Source organism: Pomacea canaliculata, linkage group LG11 (assembly GCF_003073045.1).
Source record: "Pomacea canaliculata isolate SZHN2017 linkage group LG11, ASM307304v1, whole genome shotgun sequence".
Taxonomy (NCBI): domain Eukaryota; kingdom Metazoa; phylum Mollusca; class Gastropoda; order Architaenioglossa; family Ampullariidae; genus Pomacea; species Pomacea canaliculata.
In genome coordinates, this window is record NC_037600.1 from 7,454,005 (window position 1) to 7,474,869 (window position 20,865).

Sequence of the window (20,865 nt, forward strand, 5' to 3'; positions counted from 1 at the left end):
CTGTCATTTGTTTCCATCATCATAAACACTCAAAGTAAATAGTTCAAAATGCTGTTTATTTGTTTTTTTACATCACATCTTTTGCTCAAGAGATGTCAGAAACAAGATATTTTGGAGACTTCCAGAGTTTGCAACCAAGACTATTAAAAGAAATAACACAGAAGAAAGTTCAACATATTCACAAACAATTAGAAAAAAATTAATGTACATCGGCATATTCATTCTGACAGAACCTTTATTGGGCTATACAATTACATGGTGGATGAATCATTGGGAACATCCCTTGTGGTGTCTAAAGATTGAAGTTGACGCTCAATCTCCTGCTGCCTCAGTGCATTAGCTTCTAGTTGCTGTTGCAGCTCCTTGACTCTGCAGAAGTGCATTCAAGACTAAGTGAGAGTTTAAGTTCAAACTGATTTCAGTTTTTTTCAGAGTTAAAACTCATTTGCCGTTTGGCTGTCTTATCAAACCTCCACATTAATTTCTTCCCTAGGTGATGATAAGAATGAAGATACAATTTGAATATGCTATGACTGCCAACTAAACATTAAGCTCTATGACATGATCTTGATTTTTCTAAGGAAAGGTTAAAGAGTTTAACCAACTTGGAAAATAAAATGCAACAAATTACATTCCTGCAGTCAATACAATCGATTCTTTCCCTCGACACATACTCCTCATTCAAAAAAACTGCAAAAAGTCTTTTCCCTGGATCAAGAATTGATCAAGTTGCAAAACTGTTCATAAAGCAAGCACACACAAATTCCTACTGTTCTTAAAACAATGCAAAGACAGTTTCAGCAATACACTTACTCCAACTTAGACTTCACTTCTGTTTCTGGACTTCTGTAAGTTCCTATTAGTGTGTCAGGCTCTGAAATCAAATAAATGGCTAAATCCAACAAGGAAAAAATGTAAATATGCAGAGTGAATTATTTCAGGTATTAGCAGCACTAAACTTGAACATCTTGTGCTAAAACAATCTAAAAGCAAAAGCTGAATTACATATTTATCAGATGGGAAAAATATGTAAGGTTTAGTTTCAGGTCCCATGAAGTTATAGTTTCAAAAGCCCTCATATTGGAAGCAGTTTAAGAGTTGTTGTGTATATTGAAGTTAGATGTCATACTTAAATGGCTTCATCGCGTTAACTAGCATGAACTACTGACTTGAGCAAAGAAACTGCTGTATTTCAAAATTTCACTACTTTCTGAAATTTATATCCCTTAAAATTTATTTCTTAACACATCATCTAGGGACACTCAAAATACCCAACACCCTGTGCCCCCCCCCCCCCACCTCATTCTCACACACACCTGAGTGTTTGGTGACTAGCATTCTCATCTCATGTTAGTTTGAGGTTGTTGATGATACTTACCAAACTGGTGATGAAAGTAGTCTCCTTTTTCCTCTTTGCCAAGAGAAGTCCTCTTGCTGAGTGACTGAGACTTATTACCCACTTTCCCCTTTAATCGGTCTGTATGTAGCACAGCCTGAGGCTTTTTCTTCGCTCCAGCATTTACTTTGACCGACTGCTTCACCTCTAACATAGCTTTCCCACCTGTCACTTCACAGACACCTTGCACCTGATCTATGGTGGTAGTCTCGGACCCTGAGGGTTGCCTGGGGCACTCTGAGTCCACCTCAGAATTGGAACCCAAATCACCATCAGCTTTCCCTAATTCTCCATCCAGTTTCTCGAAGGAAAAAATCATGGGGTCCATTAAGTACCCTTCTTCGTTCTCACTGGTGTCAGCCCAAGTGTCTTTCATTGGCAGCTCACTGGCATTTTGTGAAGAGTTAAGATTGGCATTGTTGTTGAAGTGGGCACCTGAAAGTGCAGGTGGTGCACCCTCGTACCGTGACGTAGAGGTGAGGGGGTGTCGATGTTCTTTACGCTGGTTGACACTTGCCTGCTGGGAATAGTAAGGAACTCAAGATGTATCCTATTGCAACAAATATTCAAAGTCTGTACGATGCCATCAGGAGTGTCTTTGGAAAACTAAAAAGTAGCAAGTGCCAAAAGCTGTGTGCATCAAGTCGTAACTACACAGTGCCAGAGAATATTAACAAAAAATAATTTCGAGAGTAAATTCTCTTTCTTCCAGACTTGCCAGATGACAAGACCATAGGAGATAAAGGGCTATCCTAGCTCTTCAGCCATGGAAAAGTTGTCTCCCTGACTGATGGTTAAAGAGCTAGTGTAACCCTTTATCTCCTATGGTCATGTCATCTGGTAAAGTATATCTCGCCTAGCACTCCTTCCCACTGGCTAATTTTAGTTATTCTAGAGCAGACCTGGGCAAACGCCGGCCCGCAGGCCGGATCCGGCCCGCCCGCTGGCCGCCCACCAGTAAATATACTATATATACAGTATTGGGTAAAACTGAGTTAACTATATTAGTCCGGCCCTCTAGAACCATCCCAGTTTCTCATCCGGCCCTCTAGAACCATTCCAGTTTCTCATCCGGCCCCTTGGGAAAATTAATTGCCCACCCCTGTTCTAGAGGGTTCGACTAGATTACAGTGATAACTGCTGTACCTCATTTGCAATTATTTTCAAGATGCTTAGCCAAAAAGAACCAAGTTATCAAAGCAACTTTAACATCGCCTGGGAAGTGACATGAAACTGTCACACCTGTTTAAATATTACTTGCAAGGCTTTCCTACCTGTCTGAGTGAGTTGTGGAAGCCCTTGGAGTAGGCAAAGGCGGATTCAGAAGAGGCAATGGATGTAGATGAAGGTTGGTATGATGCCTTCAAGACTGGCACAGATGAGGCCAGCTCTGCCTTGGCATGACTCGGAAGCATCCTCTCCATTCTCGAAATCTGGGCCTTCAAGCGGGCAATCTCTGAATCCTATGCAGGTATAAAAATTCACAAATCAAACAAGAAATAAAATATTTCTAATACAGTTAAACTGCAGGAATATCTGATGGTGGGTAGACAATGGTGAACCAAACTGAAAGCAAGATATGATGAGTCCATTTCTGCTGGCTAAACAGCCCTATGCTCCTCAACACAGAATAGACTAAACTAAACTTTGGGCTGACTAAGCACCTTGTATTAGTCACATAACATTCACAGATTCAAGAAATGATGCGTAGAAGGTAACAGCAAGATTGTGGATGAGCTGGGAGAAAGAGATGTCAACCCTGAGAAAGGTAATAGATGTTGGCACACATTTCAGTTTATTTGGAGATGCTATTGAATGGATCTCGATTTTGTTGCCATTCATTTTCAAACTATATTCTCACCCTCATAAAAATGGTTTCGTTGGCATTTCGAATGAGCTCTTTTCGTGATGTCACCTCATTCTGTAGTGCTTCCAGCTCTGACCTTGCCTGGTCTAGCCGATGCTCATACAAACGTTCATTTTCAGTCAGCTTATGTGACAGGCTAGTAGTCCTTTCCACTGCTGACGCATGTTGCTGCTGTGCCTGGTCATGTGCTTTTGTCAAGGCATCAAGCTGTCAACACAAGAAGAGGCAAGATGAAGGTTTTATGTTTACACACTATTCAACAATTTGCTTTTTCAGACAGGGCATGCACAGGGTGCTATCTACACTTGTAGTCAAGTGCTTTAAAATCAAAGACCATTTGATACTTCATGCCTGGTACATGAATATATCGGGATCCCTGCACTAGATGCTGAGTAATTAGGTAACAGATTGCACTTCCAACATCTCATTCAGCCTTCAGTCTACATTTCAGGCATACCGAGAAGTTTGGCCTTTATATATGGCATTTTTCTTTGAAAATAAAAGCACAATAGACATCATTTTGTGAATGGAATTCAAAGCGGGATAACATGAAATCATGCAGGTAACCCCGAACATGAAACTAAGATGCGGTGAAAATTGAGCTTGAGGAAAGATCACTTATCATATGGTCATCCCTCACTCCTAATATTTTCTGGCAAAACAAACAACCCTACAGACCTTTTCACTAGCAGAAAAGGCCTCCTCACATTTTCAGATAAAGCAATGTCACCCACCTCTTCTCTGTGGCATGCCTGTAATTCCTGCTTTTCTCGCTGAAGCCGATTGGTTTCCGCCAGAAGACGTGCCTCTGCCTGGGCTGTTCTTGCCTGGCTGGCCCCCAGCTCCTCCGACAGGCGGGCAGTGTCCTGGTCCTTGCTGCGTTGGACCTTCATCACCTCCTCCAGCTCTTTTGACAATCGCTCACACTCCCGCCTAACTGCACCTAGCTCTCGCCTCGTGGACAGGAATTCTGAGTGCTGGGTTTGCAGCTGTTCTCTAGCACCATCAACATGAGAGACATCACATTTCACCTATGCATATTCTACTTTTTCTTTAACAACGGGTTTAAGTTAAAAACATATTTTTGGAAGACTGATTACTATTTGTTTTTTTAGGTAATAAAAAAAAGTACAAATGTTTCAATACCACCCATGGAAAGTTGCCACTGTCGCATGTGGCTTGCTTCAGGGATAGTCAAGGTGTGGGGGGCCAGCAGGGGGTGCCCAGTGGTTAGTGTAGCTACTTATTTATTTTGTTTGGGGGACAGTGCTGGCGCATTGCACATCTTTTGGTGAAGACCATTTAGTAGGTAAGAGACCCACTTTGTAGTGAGATGTAGATTAGGGGCGCTGGGAGATTGGATTGGCGCACACCTAATTGTCGGTCTTACCGAGTAATAGGGACAGGGAATCTAGAAGTGTGGGAAAGGTGGAAGGAAAACCCCCTCGAACATTAGACCAGGGGTATATATTGTACGGATTTGAAATTAGAGGAGAGAAGCGCTTTGGTACGGAGAGATACTGTTGTCTGAGGATTTTTGCTTGGTGCGGACCCTAGTTTGGTGCACGGAACAGACCCTAGCAACCAGTATCATCTCCTGTGTTTTCTGTGACTGGCAGAACCAACACGCATCACAAGCCGCTGGGCTCAGTTTGTTGTCAACCATCAGTTAATTGTCAATCATCAGATTGTGTCCAGCCCTCCTACTATGTTCAATCGTCAGAATGTGTTCAACCCTCAGATTGTGTTTCATCATCATTAATCATCAACCTTCAGATTGTGCTTAATCTGTCCGTCGTCAAACTGTTCTATATGATCGTCGCATTGTGTTAAAATCTTCATCGTTGTCCAATCGTGAAATCGTCAGCGAATCGTCAATCGTCAGCTGAGCACTATATTGCAAGTCGTCGAGAGGACGGACTGTGCTTCTGCCAAACTGCTTTGGGCTGCTGACCATAGTGGTGTTGGGGGAAGGGGACAATGGACGGCGGTGTGACGCAGTTACTTAGTGGTGGTTTTGTTAAGCAGCCTGTTGCCCCAGGTAGTGGTCTAGGAGGGATGTAACTTTTGTTGTGTTTAGTTGAACCTGTGGTGCTGGGCTGCACGGGTACCTGGTGATTCATTTCGTTTATTCTGTGGGGATATTTGTTTCATGTTTGTCAATGCTATTTATTGGCATTTGTTCTTTCATTTTTGTTTCCTTTCCTTTTTTTCTCTCTCTTTCTTTCCTCCTTTTGAGTTGGTCGGTCGCATCTAGTGACCGCCAATAAACATATATTTTGTACTGTCCCTACGTGTGCATGTTTATCTGTTCACTGAGGAGCGACTGGCTTCGTTGTTTGCATCAGATGTGTAAGTGCTTGTCGTGTGTAGCTGTGAGTGTGCCTGTGACAGCAAGTCCCGCAACGACCCATTGCATTAAGCGACTACCATAACTTAAAAAACTCATAAAGAGGCTCCTACCTTGTCAAACGTAGTTCTTGTGTCACCTCCACATTTTCTTGCCTCTGCTCTTCCAGCTTCTGTTTCTGGCGTTGATTCGTCTGTGACAACCAAACAACCCAGTTTATTTTTCTCAAGACATCTGACTCATGCAAACACCACCTATACTTTGTACTCAATGCCCACGTCATCCACCAGCCTCATAATCTCTCTCAAGAAATGGAAAACCTTACCATTTCCAGCTCCTCCATCTTCGCTGAGTTTGCCTGCAGCTCCACCTGCTGGCGCTGGGCCACCTGCTGCTGCTGGCGCAGCTGTAGGCTGGTCTCCATCTGCTGGGCCTGAGCCAGTTGTAATTTGTCGTCTAGATCAGCAATCTGAAAATGTTCATGAAGCAATGCAGCGTCTTGACTACAGTCAACATGAAAACTTCTGAGTTGATGATTAAAGAGCCAGAGACTGCAAAATGCAGTTTAGTCTGCTTCATTTTTGAAACTGCAACAGACAAAGGCTGTGGATCTCAGACTGTTACACTTGTGCAACATTCTTTTTGATGCAGTGATCAACAACTCTTAACATGAAGGCACAGATTAATTCTTGCAGGTATACGGGCATCGCATCCAGCACTCTGGCCAAATAGCTAGAATGGTAACCAAACAGAAATTTTAAAAACCTCAACAGATCTGAAGAAATATATATCTTCATGTAAACAATAATCATTATTTTTATACCTGTCCTGTGCGTTCTTTGATCTCAGCCTCATACTTGCGTAAGGTACTATCCACACGCTCCATACGCTGACTCATCTCATTGTGAGTCTCGCAAATAGTCCGTTCCAGTTGCGCAACCTAAAATCACAATATCCTTTGATATCAGATGTCTTGGGCAACCATGCACTAATGTTGGCTTAACCACTAAGCCTCTAGAAACAAGGCATCATTAACTGAATCATCATCATAAGTGGAGTAGCACTGAAGCTTCATTGATGCAAAATAAAAGTTGACTCTGCTCAATAAACTACTTCACCAAAACCTTAAGGACAAGCAAATATGCTTTTGTCTTTTCAATAGATCTTGAACCCACCGTCTACAGAATGCCTTGTTTTGCACAACAGAGTCCCATGGCATTTCCCAACAAAAAGCAAGTGCTACCATGGCAATGCATCTCTGCAGTTCATGACATCACTCATAATGTATAATATAACAATAATACAAGGAATTTTATAGCACCATATCCCAGTCCTATGGCCAGGCTTATGGCGCTTTAAAAAAAAGACAACAGACACAGATGCATGCAACATAACATGCAAAATTGCTGTCTAGAGAATTCCAGATAATATGAATGGTATCTGGCAAGAAGCTGCTCCGGCATGAGCAGATCATTTGAAAAACTGTGATCCAGGCTGCAAATATTCTCTGCCTGTTCAATTATTTTGCCCAAACATGAAAAAGACATATCTGATTTTGATCTAGAATTCTGCATCTATAGCATGTTTTAGCCCTTGTTTTCCAACAAGAAATAAATTTTACCATGGCAACGCGTCCCTCCAGTTCTTGTTGTCGCTCATCAACTGCTTCCTTCAGTTCCTTGGCCTCCAGAGTCTTCTCACTCAGCTCTGCCTGGGTTTTTCTGCATGTCACAAGATGCATTTCTTTTCACAGAAACCAAGCAAATACCCTCCTGACACTATCGGTGTTCATCTTTGCAAGCCCACCTCATATAATCCCTCCACCCTACGATTAACCCCCGCTCTTGCATATAAACTGTATTATGACTCAATCATGCAAGCATTTTGTATCCAAACCACAAAACCATTTGGTGAAGTTACACTCAGTTTCTCTAGCCAGATCATACTGGCAGTGCAACCTTCTCTCTCACCTCAGGATCTCACGGGTGTCATTCAAAATCTGATCTTTGGCCTTGACCTCAAACTGCAGCTTCTGAACTTGCTCATCAAGAAGGCTACTCTTCTCTAAAGCCTGTTTGAGGTCCCGCTACACAAAGGAGAATGGTAGCTCAGTAGCACAAGCAAGTCTGTAGTACAGGTAGCTCAGAAGCACAGGACTGACAAACTATTTAAGCCACTTTAGGTTATTGTTTCTATATGCCCAGTTTGGTCATAATTAATTTTTCAGCTGAAATTTATAACTTTATATCTTATGACACAAGCAGGAAATTAATTTATTCAGAATTTTACACAAATCAGTAACTTTTCTTTTTACACATTTTTGGAGCTCATTTTTTTCCCAGATAATAGATTTTATCAGTAGAAGAAAAGACAAATTATAAAATATGGTACAGTGGGATTATCTGTATTAATGGTCAGAAGAAATTTCAAATAACTGAAATGCCTTACATGGGATGACATGGCTTCTACAACCACATCTTTTATTTTCTTTCCCTTTTTTTTTTTTTTTGTTTCCATCAATGCTGTAAATTCTCAACAGATATCAGAAGTACCACCTACTAACTGCAATAGACCCCATAGAAAATGAACAGAATACCTGTAAGCGTAGTTGCTGGACATCAAGTTCTTCCACCAGATGAAGCTGCTGTTGGAGGTCGGCCTCTTTGTTCTGCAGCTGATCCTCAAGCTGGCCAACTGAACACAAGCATGAATGTGCACAAATACATATGCCAACATGCATGCACATATGCATATACACAATTATTCACACATTTAATTTTTTATGGTCAGTATTTCAATTCACTTTAAAAATGTTGCTTTTTGCAGTTTAACCATTTCAACTTTCAGCACCATAATTTTCTGAACAAAAAGAGTGTGACTATGTGTGTGAAAGAGTGTCTGAGAGTGACCTCTGATCACATCCCCTCCATTTGTCTGATCCCTACTAAATTTGGGAGAAATATTCACTTCAGTTACATGAATGCCACAGGCTAAATTTAGTAAGCATATGTTGCTCCTAAACATGTTTATTTTCTGGTGTTTATTTTCTGCATTCTAAGATGCTGGCTTCAGATGAAACATTACTTTGCAAGAGAAACTGCAGCATACATCTTTTATGAAAAACACACTTGTGCGCACACACACTTTTACCTATTTCAATTTTCTGCTCTAACTCCACTCTAAGATCTCGAACATTTTTCTCCAGGCGATTGGCATGAGAAACTTGAGTGCGACTGTTGCTGATCTCCTCCTGCAGTCTCTTCTCAAGCAATGACTTTTGTGATGATAACTGACGATCCTCTTCTTCTATTTCCCTGTTGTGACAAACATCCAGTCTTTGATGCAATATGATATATTCTCTTAAAGCTCTAGTGAAGAGCAATTGTTTTAAATGACTGGGGAAGCCTTAACTTACGATACTACATCCCAAAATCTGTGTGAATACTCCCCTTCTGTTCTCAAGATACACACATACAAACATCACTATGCATGAAAAGAGGACAGAGCTGTGAAAACACGTTTCTCTATAACTTCATCTAATTAACAGATGGGTGCAACGTTGACACTTTAAACGTATCTGTGTACAATCCTGATGTTTGTGATGCTGACCAGTCATTAGAAAGAAATACCACCCTTCTAAACCTTCAAATTACCAATAGAAGAATAAAATGTCCTGAATCTCATAAATTTATAAACAAGAAACATCCCAGCATTTGCATTTAGGTGTGTTCAGATGCAGAAATGTACTAATGTGCACACATACAGACATTAACATAAATGACATAAGGGTAATGGTGGCAAATGCAAAGCTTACAAGGGACAAGGCTCCCATCTCTTCTATTATCTGCTCTTATGATCAAGCCTCCTTTATCTAAGTGGAATAGCTACTCACTTAACAGTTTGCCGCAGGCCTGAGCATGTACTCAAGGCTTTGTCCAGCTCCGCAGACTGGGCTTCTATTTTGTGGTGAAGCTCATCCGATTCTGCCCGCCACCGACTTTTTGTCTGCAGTAGCTGCTGTTCAAGGTGGCTGACCTGCCAGCCAAGATGCAGCGCTCTCAGAATTTCCAACACAAAGTGCTCTGATTCCCCACTCTTTTAGAACTAAGCATTGAGACACACTGACAGTTGAAGACAAAGCACTAAGTTCCAGAGAGATTCTAAGGGCACTGTATTTCAACATCATGCCCCCAATAACTAAACATTATTAAAGGGTCTAGACAGTTAATAAACAACCTTCCTCATCTTTTTTAAACAGGTAAAATGTCAAAACATGAAACATCGCAAGTACTTCAAAGCCCACTGCATTGCCATATGTTGACTAAAGTTCCAAGGTCCTTGATGTTTACCCCAAAACCAATTGTTTTCTGTGACCTTCCCACAAAGCTTTGCCAAAGTTGATGAAATATTTGATGACACTTACCCAGTTAAGAAGGTCCTTTCTTGCCACCTTCTCACACACGTGTATAAACCTTTCTGGTATCCACATGCACATATGCACACACATACACACAAAAAGCATTCTCTCTTGCTCTTTCTCTCCCCACTCCCAGCCCTGGCCATTAGAAAAGAGAAAATCTGACAAGTTACTGCTGTTTCACTCACTGAAGCATGCAGAGAAGCTTCTTTCTGTTCCAACTCTGATATGTGGGCCTCCCAGTGGTGCAGGGCAGCATTTTTCTCTAGCAGTTCCTGCTCAAGGTGCATTTTGTCCTCTGCCTGTTGCGAGGCTTTACGCTGTGCCTCCTTTAGCTGCTGCTCCAAATGCTTGATCTGTCACGGGTGTCATAAATTAATTGATCTCTCACGGCAGTCATAAATTAAACTAAATGATCTGTCATGGCAGTCATAAACTAAACTAAATGCTGTAATTATGGATTTTAGTTCATAACCTTTCATGGCATGAAAAATAAAATTCAAAGCTATTAAGGCAGTCCTGTGACATTTTGGCTTTTGGGGGAGTAAGCCTGCTCTTTTCTCAGGGTCAGCACCTTGTGAAAGCATCATCTATCTCCTTCCTCTTGCTGGTTTTTCTGTTCCAGCCCTGTAAGAGCTTGAGTATTCATTCAAGAGCAGGGTAAAATGTGTAAAGTGAGGTAAGTATACTGCTCAACACAGACATCAAACTAGCCTGCATGCTTCTGGCCTTGGACACCAGCACCTTCATCACTCTGCAATCAGCTTCACCGATTTTGCATCAAAGTCTTTTATTTCAAAAAGAAGAACTCACTGACTGCTCTCGCTTGTTGACCTCATGTTCAAAATGTTGTTGCATCTCCCTTATGGTCTGGACATGCTCCTGGATCTCGTTGCGACACAACAACAGGGCTGACTCCAGCTGTGTGACCTGTTGGGAGCTGTGGGTAAGTCTGTCTTCAAGCTGTCGTAACACTTCCTGTCCACGCCTTGTAGTCGTCTCTAGCTCCTACAGTCAGAAGGAAAATGATGGGCAAAAATAGCAGACCATCATGCGCATTGTGGAAGGATATCAGGATTTAAAAGTGAGATGCTCTGTCTTCACTGAACCACACCTTTTCTGCCAACAGTCACTTCACTAACACAACACTCAAAACACCTTTAATTGGGGAACAGAACGTTATAAACATCCTACCAAGTTGTTTGTGCCAATCAAAAAATAATGTATATCTATTTCTTGAATGAAATTAAACACAGGAAGTAAGAGAGACAAAGAGATCAAAGACAGATTTTAGCACCCTGCTGACATACATGTTTGAATAATAAGCATGTTACAGCAACTAAAGAATGACTAAGGCCACTAATCCTTTGCACACACCCGTCTGGTCTCCACAATAGTTTCCTCTAGATGCTGAATCAGGTTCTCCTTCTCCTGACAGTCCTGCTGTAGCTGATGTGCTTGATGATTTACAGCTTCGTACTGGGACTTCCTCTTTTGTAGGTCCTGCTCCAGCTGCCGTATTTAGTGGCACCAACCAGACAAGTGAGAAACAAAGAGGTGACAATTCTGATGCAAATCATAGTGAAACAATACAACAATTATATGGTGACTAAAATGCAGCAAATAACTGACACCAAAGCAACAAAGTGGTGATACAAATATGACAATTTAGGAACATCCAACATATTAGTGGAAGGCATCTGACAATTTAACAAAAATATGCCAAATTAGTGACATAAACACCATGAATAAGTGACAGGAATATGACAATTTACTGAAATGAATATGCCAATTTAGTGACATATATGCCATACATGTAAATAGTGACAAAGCGACAAGGATTCTGAAATTTTAATCACAGCAATATGCCAGTTTAGGGAGGAATGGAACAGTTTTCAACACAAGAGGGTTTGGTTGTCTTGTTTCTTGTTTGGGTTTTATTTTTTGGGTTTTTTTTGGGGGGGAGGGTCGAACAAAACAAAACAAAAAAAGAGGTACAGCCCAACCCTCTGGTTGCCTTTTACCAGTATAAGACTGTTTTTAACAGGACAAATGTGGACACACCTTTAACCAAGTTTGGCAAAGTGTTTACAGGAAGGTGATATAAAGGCAGGGCCTTTAGTAAGCTCAAAACAAATTGAACAGGCATGATGGTCAGAAGAAGAGGAGTGACTCACTACATCTATCTGGTCCTCATACTGCTGGCACCGAGACATGTGCAATGCCTGGCTTTTTGTCTCCTCTGCAAGGCGTCGCTCTAACTCCATCTGCAAGGTCTTTATCTTTTGCCGTGTAGATGCCACTTCTTCTTCCTGGGCTGTGGACTTGCGCTGGAGCTCGGTCACGCTGGCCAGGTACTCGGCAATCTCTTCTCGCTTTTCCTCAAGTAATGTCTCCATCTGACTCACATGACTGGACTTTTTCCACACCTGTAGATGTGCAATGATTTAGCACAGTTGAAGCTCAGTTGTCAAATAGAACTAGTGGGAACAGTTAACCATACTGTTTAGCATACTAAACCAAAAGTTTCTAATGTAACAAGGAATTAAAAAATTTCATTTATGAATAAAACTGTTAAAATCTGGCAATGTACATCTTGAGAAAATCAAGGTTCAGGCACATGCACACTGTCAAACAAACTTTAACCATTCTTCTGTCTTTTGGGAAATGTTTTATATAGGATAATCAGAATTAGTCAAATCCTTCTTCATATGCAGTAAACATGTTTATTTAAAAATATCAGAATGAGCAAACAAACTAAAACCAAGACAACAATTCTAACAGCTGATACAAAGAAGACACTGTTTTTAATCAATTCACTACCTGAGAAACTATAAGGGAGGAAACTATGGGCTCAAAAGACTAGTAACATCCGTGGTAACATTTTTTGTTTTTCTGTATTTAAAAAAATATCATTGTACATCTTGATGTAATCTTCTTTAGCACAAAACACACACACGTACACATATATATTTAATAAAGAACAATATGAATAGAAGAAAGAAAGAATGACTAGATAAGACAGCCATGTATTTTCTTTTTTAAAATAATGACTGGGACGACCATGGATCACTCACTTCCTTTTCCAGGCAGGTCATTTCTGAGCAGCGCCTGCTAAGATCCTCCTGAAGCTCAATGATCTGGGCGTTGCGTTGTGAGAGGCGTGCTTCAAGCGTGACTAACTGTGAATCACGCTTTGTCACCTCCTCCTGGCACTCCATTAGTTGCCGCGCCAACCATGTTCTGTCAGCCTCCACCCGGCCAATCATCTTTTCCATTTCTGAGGTCTGCTCTTCTCCTGCAATGGCAGAAGTCATCTGTTCTTTTGCATCCACATTGGGCATCTAACTACACAAAAGGTCTAGGAAAGCACAAGGTTCTGCAAACAAATCAAGCAGCTCCTAGGTGTGATTATAAGACAACCTGCCAGTGCGTGAAACAAAATATGCGCATGAAGCTCAACATGATCACACCATTTCTCATCGTGAACAAACATTGCATAGATCACACTGTTTCTCATCAAGTACAAACAGGTTTAAATCAAGTAAATGAGTTTCAAATCACTTAAAGAAAATTTGTCAAGGGGCTCTGAAAATGTAAAAAGGTTTAGGTCAAAGATCTCACAATAAAAGACTACAATAAACCATACTGTTACAAATAAAAACTCCTATTTCATCATTAGAGGCACACAGTTTGACAAGCAAAAACATCCCAATCATAAACAGTTTCTTCATATCAAAGGGCTGGGAGTGGGGGTGAGAAATTTGTGTTTTAAACCGAGCTATAAGGCTATATCACAGCAGGGCAGCCAGACTTCTTACTATCAAGGATCAGGTTCATTATAACATTAATATAGGTGCAAAGAAGTACTTTTTCTATGAATGATATGTTTAATGAGAAGTGGGGATCTAAATTTTAACTGAAAACCCTCTTGCATTTTATGGATGGGATAAACACTGGATTAGACCAGTGGTTCTCAAAGTGTGGTCCGCAGGCCTAAGTCAGGTGGTCCGCGGCTGACAGTCGTCACATGTCAGCAAAGTGATGTTTAAAGTGATGCATTCCTCGCATTAAGATTTTACTTACAAAGAACGAGGTATGTAGTTTTATGTCAACTTATTACTATACTACTGTTACAAAAGGACATTTAGTTTTGAATTATAATGAAACAAATGCGGCAATTTAAATTTGAAATTCAAAGTACAGACTGATTTTTAGGATTTGGTGGTCCCCATATTTTTTACTTAAGTAAAGTGGTCCGCGGTCCGAAATACTTTGAGAACCACTGGATTAGACAATCAAAACTGGGAATGCAGGTGAAATTTGTAAAGAATAAAAGACATACCATGAATGGCCTTCTTTACTAATTGTGAAACTTCTGCCTTCAAACCATCTATGACACAGGTCTCTTCTTCCTTCGCAAGTAGGCGGTTTCGAAGTCTATGAATCTCCTCATCCATATCAAATAACATGGCTCTGAAACAGAAATGCTGACAAGACTGCCCTTTGCTTCATGGTTCATCAACACTGTTATCTACCCATTCTGATACTCAACTGATCCATTTACATTTTGCTAAAGTCAGTTCTAGCAAACTATTCTGTGCAAACTAATCAAATAAAAGTTATTTCAGGGAATTTAGCATATACTTTTAGTGCTGCTGGTATTATCCTGGTTTTACAAAGATTCTTTTCAATTCAATGATTTTCACATTGTTAAAGATGTCAGTAGAAAAGGCTAAAAAATATTCAGATACATGTTGCTGCTGTTGATACTTACCTTAGCTCGTTAAGGACAACTTCGACTGTTTTACCATTGTTGTTGGTGTTTGCTGCAAGTGTGTCAGACTGACTGTAAGAAACACTGTGGTTCTTGCCAGAAGTGACAGAAGCAGATGCAAAATGAAAGCTAACATGGCCACTGTCATCTGGTATCTGCTTCTGAAACATAAGAATATGTGAAACAGCTGCTCAGGGATTTGAGACTCTCATTACAGGAACAAATCAGCACATAATCCAATCCAAGCCTGCCTGACCAGGCAGACAAATTCCTCTGTTAGATCATTTAAGTTTCTGAGCATTCCTCTCAGTGTGACTGAGTGGCCATGGATCCTCGAAACCAGATGCAATTGGAAGAAACAAAAGAATATGATGGGAAGAGGCAAATAGGTGAGAAACTTTAAAATCACCAAATAAAAATCAAAAATTCATGCAGCAAATTAGTTTTGTCAGCTATTGCATGAAGTGACTTTCTGATGTTACTACGAGTATACTGTCCTATCTTGACTTTTCTCTTCTCCATCTAAAGCTCATGGTAAAGATTTTGTTGTGTTTGGAGGGGAAAAGTACTTCCACCTAAAGGCAATTTCATGTTGTTGGTAAAGATGTTAAGTTAGTTAAAAAAAAAAAATTCAACATTCAGACAAAGAAGATGTTATGAGGTGTAGTTAGGCTCAATTGCACTTGCTCAACTGCAAAATTATTTTAAATCAATGTGTTTAATTTATTAAAAGAAACTCAGTCCCCAGATCTGAGAAACAATTCAATTCCTTTCAATCTTTTGAGAACTGCAGTTTTCATCCGGGTTCCGGAAAGAGTTCAAGACCTCATTTTCCTCATTGTCACAAAATTAGCCCTGCTGAGTGGGCAGTGCCTCACCAACAAATGCTCAAAGCTCTTGACAGCTTTCACCAATGTCACAATTTAAAAAATAGGCCATTCCATTCTTAAAAATTCATAAAATCTTTATATTTTGTTGCATTTCCAGCACTGAATTTCATGTCAGATTTTGAAGAAACATAATGAAAATTTTCCAGGTGACAGACAGTGTTAATCCTAAATGAAGACTTTTTTTACTTAAAAAAACTTTGGTAAGATGGAATTGGTGTAAGACCTACATGCTGATCTGTTGCTCGCATCTGCTGTAGCTGTTTCAATAAGTCTTCCAGTTGATTGAAGACCTCACAATTTTCTTCAACCTCAGAACTAAGGACAGCATTCTCCTGCCGCAGCACACTGATCTCAAGTATCTCCTTCTCACACTTCTCTGTAATTTTCAATAAGCAACAAAATTACTACTGCGATTATAGTTCTGGGATAGCACAGCATCAGTTTTCAATGTTAGGTAACTTTTTTAATTTGTACAAAAGGCTCACTTATCATTCATTTCAAATAAGTGTATAAATACATTAGCACTTGAAGTTTACTAAGTTTGAGAGATCAAGCTTTATAGTGGAATTTTTGACAAAAGGTAATGTGGGAAATTGCAGTCAGTACAAAAGGGAACCCACGGAGACGTGCAGTAAGCTTTGCCAGATGCTGCCGCAGTTCCAAAGCTTGGGTTTCCATATCATGCTTTGTTTCTTGTTCAACTGCACTGAGCGCCTGCAGCCGTCTAAAGTGCAATTAAACATACATGATTTATTCTCCATGTCTACCTTCTGAGATTCATGTGTGCATATAGGAGATGAACCCCAAAAAAATGTACACTCAAAAGAGGCACAGTATTTTAATCTGTAGCAAGCTATCATAACAAATATTAAATTTTTCATGAATAAATCCTTTTTTGTTAAATGTGTCTGTAACATAGCATAAGTCTTAGTGAAAAAAAGCACTGACAATCACAGTAACAAATGATTAAAAGAAAAGATGAACATAAACTTATTTTAAACATGCTACCAGCACTTCCTACAATCTAACATTTTTTTCAGTAATGACAAGCAAATTAAGGCAACCATTTCTTGATACCCTTTCAAAGGCAAAAACAAAAACAAATGTTCAAACAGAAAAATTTGTCCAAGAGGGAGCGAATGCAAGAGGTAGGAGATAAGTTAAGGGAACAATCAATAGCACATTCCCATCACATTTAACTTACTCTATTTCCTGTTCGTGTGCAGTAAGAGCAGACTGTAAGCTGTCCACCTTCAGCAACAGTTCATCGCGCTCTTCATTGGCGTGGGCCAGACTATCACGCAGATGATCCTCACTTTTCTCCAGCTGTGATTAGGAAGTGCACACACACACACACAGAGACAGAATCATTGAAAATACCCATCACTATATGCTACAGCAAGAAATATGTCTGATTCAAAATATATATTCAGATGTGTGCATGCAATACAATCCATAATATTCAAAACATATTATAAGATTTTTACCAATCATTACATCCTTCTTAAATATCAGATCAAACATTAATAAAAAAAACATAACACAATGTTGCTTTTTGAGATAAAAAGTGCAATAAAATCCACAAATTTTCTGGCCACTTGTCCAAAGCAGAATCCAAATCATTCAACCCTGTTAATTCTTTTATTTATAAGGATGACAGCTCAAAGACTTGATCAGAGTGATCTTTCCTACTGCTTGGAAAAATAAATCTATGAATGCAAAAGATCAGCTCACTGATTTGATTTTATCATGGCTATGACGCTGGTACTTCTCTAGAGTCTCTTGTACTTCCAGAAAATTCTGCAGGGCTTCATCTCTCTGTTTTTCTATGCTGTTACAAAATGTGCACAAGCTATAAGCAAGTTCTCCATTGTGTACATTGAGTAACTACAGACCTCCCCAACACACAAATCTCCACTAATGTCATAATCAAATTATGAGTTATACCCAACAGGAAATAAAACAGCAGATCATTGACACATTTCTGTAGGTCACTGTGAAGCAGATTTCCATACCTGCAACGTATGCGATGCTCTTCTTGTACTTCGAGGTGAAGATCTTGAAGTTCTTGTTGACACGACAACAACTGCTGTTGAAGACTGACCATCTGTTGTTGGCTCTCTGTCAGGTGTTCTTCTGATGATCTAAATCAAAAGCTACATCTTTATGCAATGGGTTTCACATGTCTTGCATAAACTAACTTATAAACCATAAGTCTTCGCCTTCTGACACAAGCTCCTGACCAAAGATGAAGATTTCGAATATTCTAATAATCTAAGATTTGGCAAAGAATGCAGTTTCTGATAATTTGAAAAAAATTGCTTTCTTCTAAATTTACTCATTACAAATGAGTGGTTGTCAAAAATTGATTACAGGGTCAACAAAGAACAAAGTAATGCATTAAAGCAATAAAAATCAAATAAAACAAAAAGTTTATACTGGATGCTCTCCCCTTTTCAGGCCTGACCTCAATGCCCTGTCCAACGCCTCTGTCTCACCCTGAAGCTCCTCCACCCGATCCTGCAGTTCCATCACATGATCATGCTGTGAGCTGAGCTTATTCCTGAGCTCTAGTTCCTGTCAAAGTGAACTTGTTCTACAAACTCCATCACTCACATCCACCCACACAGATGAAACAAAACACAGACTTGACGCACAATGATATTAAATGTAACATTTTTATCACTCACCAAATCATCTATAAGGCCCTTTTATTTTGCTCTTAAAATAAGATAACAACAATTTGTTTTAAATATCAAAGATCCTTTCAAGTTTTTCTTACCTTCTCTCTGGCAAAATGAAGTTCACCAGCCAGTCTTTCCACTTCTGTCAACAAGCACTGATTCTGTCGAAAATGTTTAACATCATTTGTTTGTCCTTGAGAGTCACCAAATGCATCAGAGTTGTAGTTTTCATAGGGCGGCTTGACATTATCCTTTTGCTGGTTGAAAAAACAAAACCATACTTTAAAAACGAAAGAGACACATATTAATATGATAGTGTGCTATGTCTACCAACACAATGATGGCATAATAATGCACAAAAGAAAAATGTGGATCCTGCAAAGACCACACAACAATGTTTTACCTCAATCTTGATGCCCTTTTTTTGGTGCAGCTTAAATGTTTACTTCTGACCAAAAGCTGGACTTGCAGTTACTTATGAGCTTCTTCTGGTCAAAAACTATCTACTGCTTTAAGTAAAGGAATTTATTCATTCATTCATCTCTTGAATTGTAGAAGCTGATGATTCTGCTTGTCCGCAAGAACAAGTGCAGCAGCTGACAGGACTCATCATTTATGTCTGTCTAGAGTGGTAGTAAGTAATGTCCTGCATGCAGTGACCAGTCCACTCCTTCATGTTTGCCAACTAATTCTTCCTCCGTACCCAATGGCATCAACCACCCTCCAACGTAACCCCAAAGATGGTCTTAGACAAAGTATTATGCTAGGTCACATGGCTACACCAGACCATCTTGCACCACATCAGTCTTGTGAGAAGGAGATCTAGGTATTCCACAAGGGTGGAAGTCATTGGTCCTGCATTCCATGCAGAAGATTCAGAGCAGATTTCTTGGCTTTGAAGGTCTAGATTCAGAAGGGTTGTTTGAGCATCACTATCTTCAGCTTCAGCTTCATTAAGACAAGGTTGTGGTTGTCAGCACCTGGATGCCCTCACCTTGGCCCTTGTATTGATGCTGGATTTGAAGCATCTAGGTAGTATGATGAAGTCAATTTGGTTATAGGCCAATTTATCTGGTGAATGCATGGTACAGTGGTGAGGGAGAGATGGACAGTTCCTTTATAAAAAGAAAGCTGGCCACAGGATAAATGTACTCTCCACACCTCCCTTGTTAATGACCAAAACGTCATGGTACTCTTTTACCCTTTTTAAAAATACATGTTACACAATATTTTCTAAGAAATAAATTATATTATTAAATTTGTTTAATCATTATGCTCCTGATGAAGATGGTGTGTACCTTCTTACTCGGTGTACTAGCTGGGAAACGTTGACTGGCAAAACCTGTATAGGACCCTGGCACCGTGCTCAGCTCTGACCTGACACTTTCCAAATCCTCTAGGCTAGCTGTGGCTCCAGGTAAAAAACGATCTCTATAATAAGACACAGAAGACAAACTTTTCTCATTTCTCAAACACAGAGAGGAATCAGGTAACAAGAACTACAAGTGTCACAATTTAGAAGACAAACAGGAAAGTAGCAAATAGTAGAAATGGGGGTAAGGTTGAAAAAGAAGTAGCCTTCTGTAGACTTTTGTTAGGAGTACTGCTCAAGGAAGAATTGTGTTTTCAGTGCACATTTAAAAAATTCAATGGTGGAGAGGTTGCAGATATAGAGGGGAGAGAGGACCAATGTTTTGCTGCACAGAAAAAGTCCTGTGACAATTTGTTGTCGTTCTGGTGACAGGAATTGTTAGGATATGGTTATCAGACAAAGAAGCATCCAAATGTATTAGCTTGGCCCTTCTTGTTTTTCAAAACATTTCATTATTTGTGTCCCAATAAAACACACTTCAAAAAATTACCCTCTATCTCTTACACACACAAAGGGAAGCCGGAGAGAAATGAAGAAGCGAAACAGTAACGTTAATGCTGTGAGGAAAGCAAGAAAATATGTATCTTTACTCTTCCAGAGCCTTGGATTCCAGCCTTGCCAACTTGTTCAACTTTTTTTCTGTTTCTGCCAACTTTCTTCGCATTTCTTCATAATCCATACGAGTTTGTCGCACAATAGCAGATGCCGATGTATCTGACTCCGACATTTTTGCGTCTACTTTTTAACTACACACTTAACCTTCAAATCAGGTCACAAGCATTCACTTCTGGTTTTTTTTAAAAACATGATTACCGATCAGACTAGGACGAACTCTCTCCTCCATAAGCGTTAGTGATTAAAAGCGAAACAAGCAGAGACCTGCTTCATATTTGACTACACGAAAACCGCGAAAACACTTTCATGACCTTAATGATTCACGTGTTATTTCTCTTCACAGTCAATGTTTATGTCTTCCAGTGTGTCTCGGAGGAAATCTGGCCTTCGATGAGACATCATTATTTCACACTTAGATACAACAGAACGAAAACACGGCAGCACGATTGACAAACCGCCGTCTGCGTTCATTGGTTACAGTCTTTATCACCAGAGTT

At 39.9% G+C, this 20,865-nt stretch overlaps 1 protein-coding gene across 3 annotated transcripts; it reads right to left on the bottom strand.

Annotated features, from left to right (window-relative positions):
• Positions 1-40: 40 nt before the first annotated feature.
• Positions 41-20,864, bottom strand: LOC112575266 (coiled-coil domain-containing protein 18-like). 3 transcript variants are annotated; one of them, XM_025256993.1, is made up of 30 exons: positions 20,344-20,864; positions 19,680-19,812; positions 18,480-18,638; positions 18,165-18,274; positions 17,713-17,841; positions 17,432-17,528; positions 16,902-17,023; positions 16,318-16,421; positions 15,925-16,073; positions 14,808-14,965; positions 14,376-14,506; positions 13,108-13,328; positions 12,208-12,459; positions 11,408-11,542; positions 10,844-11,038; positions 10,219-10,386; positions 9,506-9,648; positions 8,764-8,927; positions 8,210-8,307; positions 7,584-7,699; positions 7,235-7,334; positions 6,437-6,553; positions 5,939-6,082; positions 5,727-5,806; positions 3,998-4,259; positions 3,258-3,470; positions 2,671-2,859; positions 1,379-1,916; positions 814-874; positions 41-369 (listed from the first exon to the last, which is right to left on the bottom strand). In XM_025256993.1, the coding sequence occupies exons 1-30, from the start codon at positions 20,478-20,480 to the stop codon at positions 252-254; spliced, it is 4,743 nt and encodes a 1,580-aa protein (XP_025112778.1). In that variant the 5' UTR covers positions 20,481-20,864; the 3' UTR covers positions 41-251. The 3 variants fall into 3 exon arrangements, with proteins under 3 accessions (XP_025112778.1, XP_025112777.1, XP_025112776.1); XM_025256992.1 differs by having other exon boundaries at positions 1,379-1,913; positions 14,808-14,968; XM_025256991.1 differs by having other exon boundaries at positions 14,808-14,968.
• Between the last annotated feature and the right edge of the window lies 1 nt (position 20,865).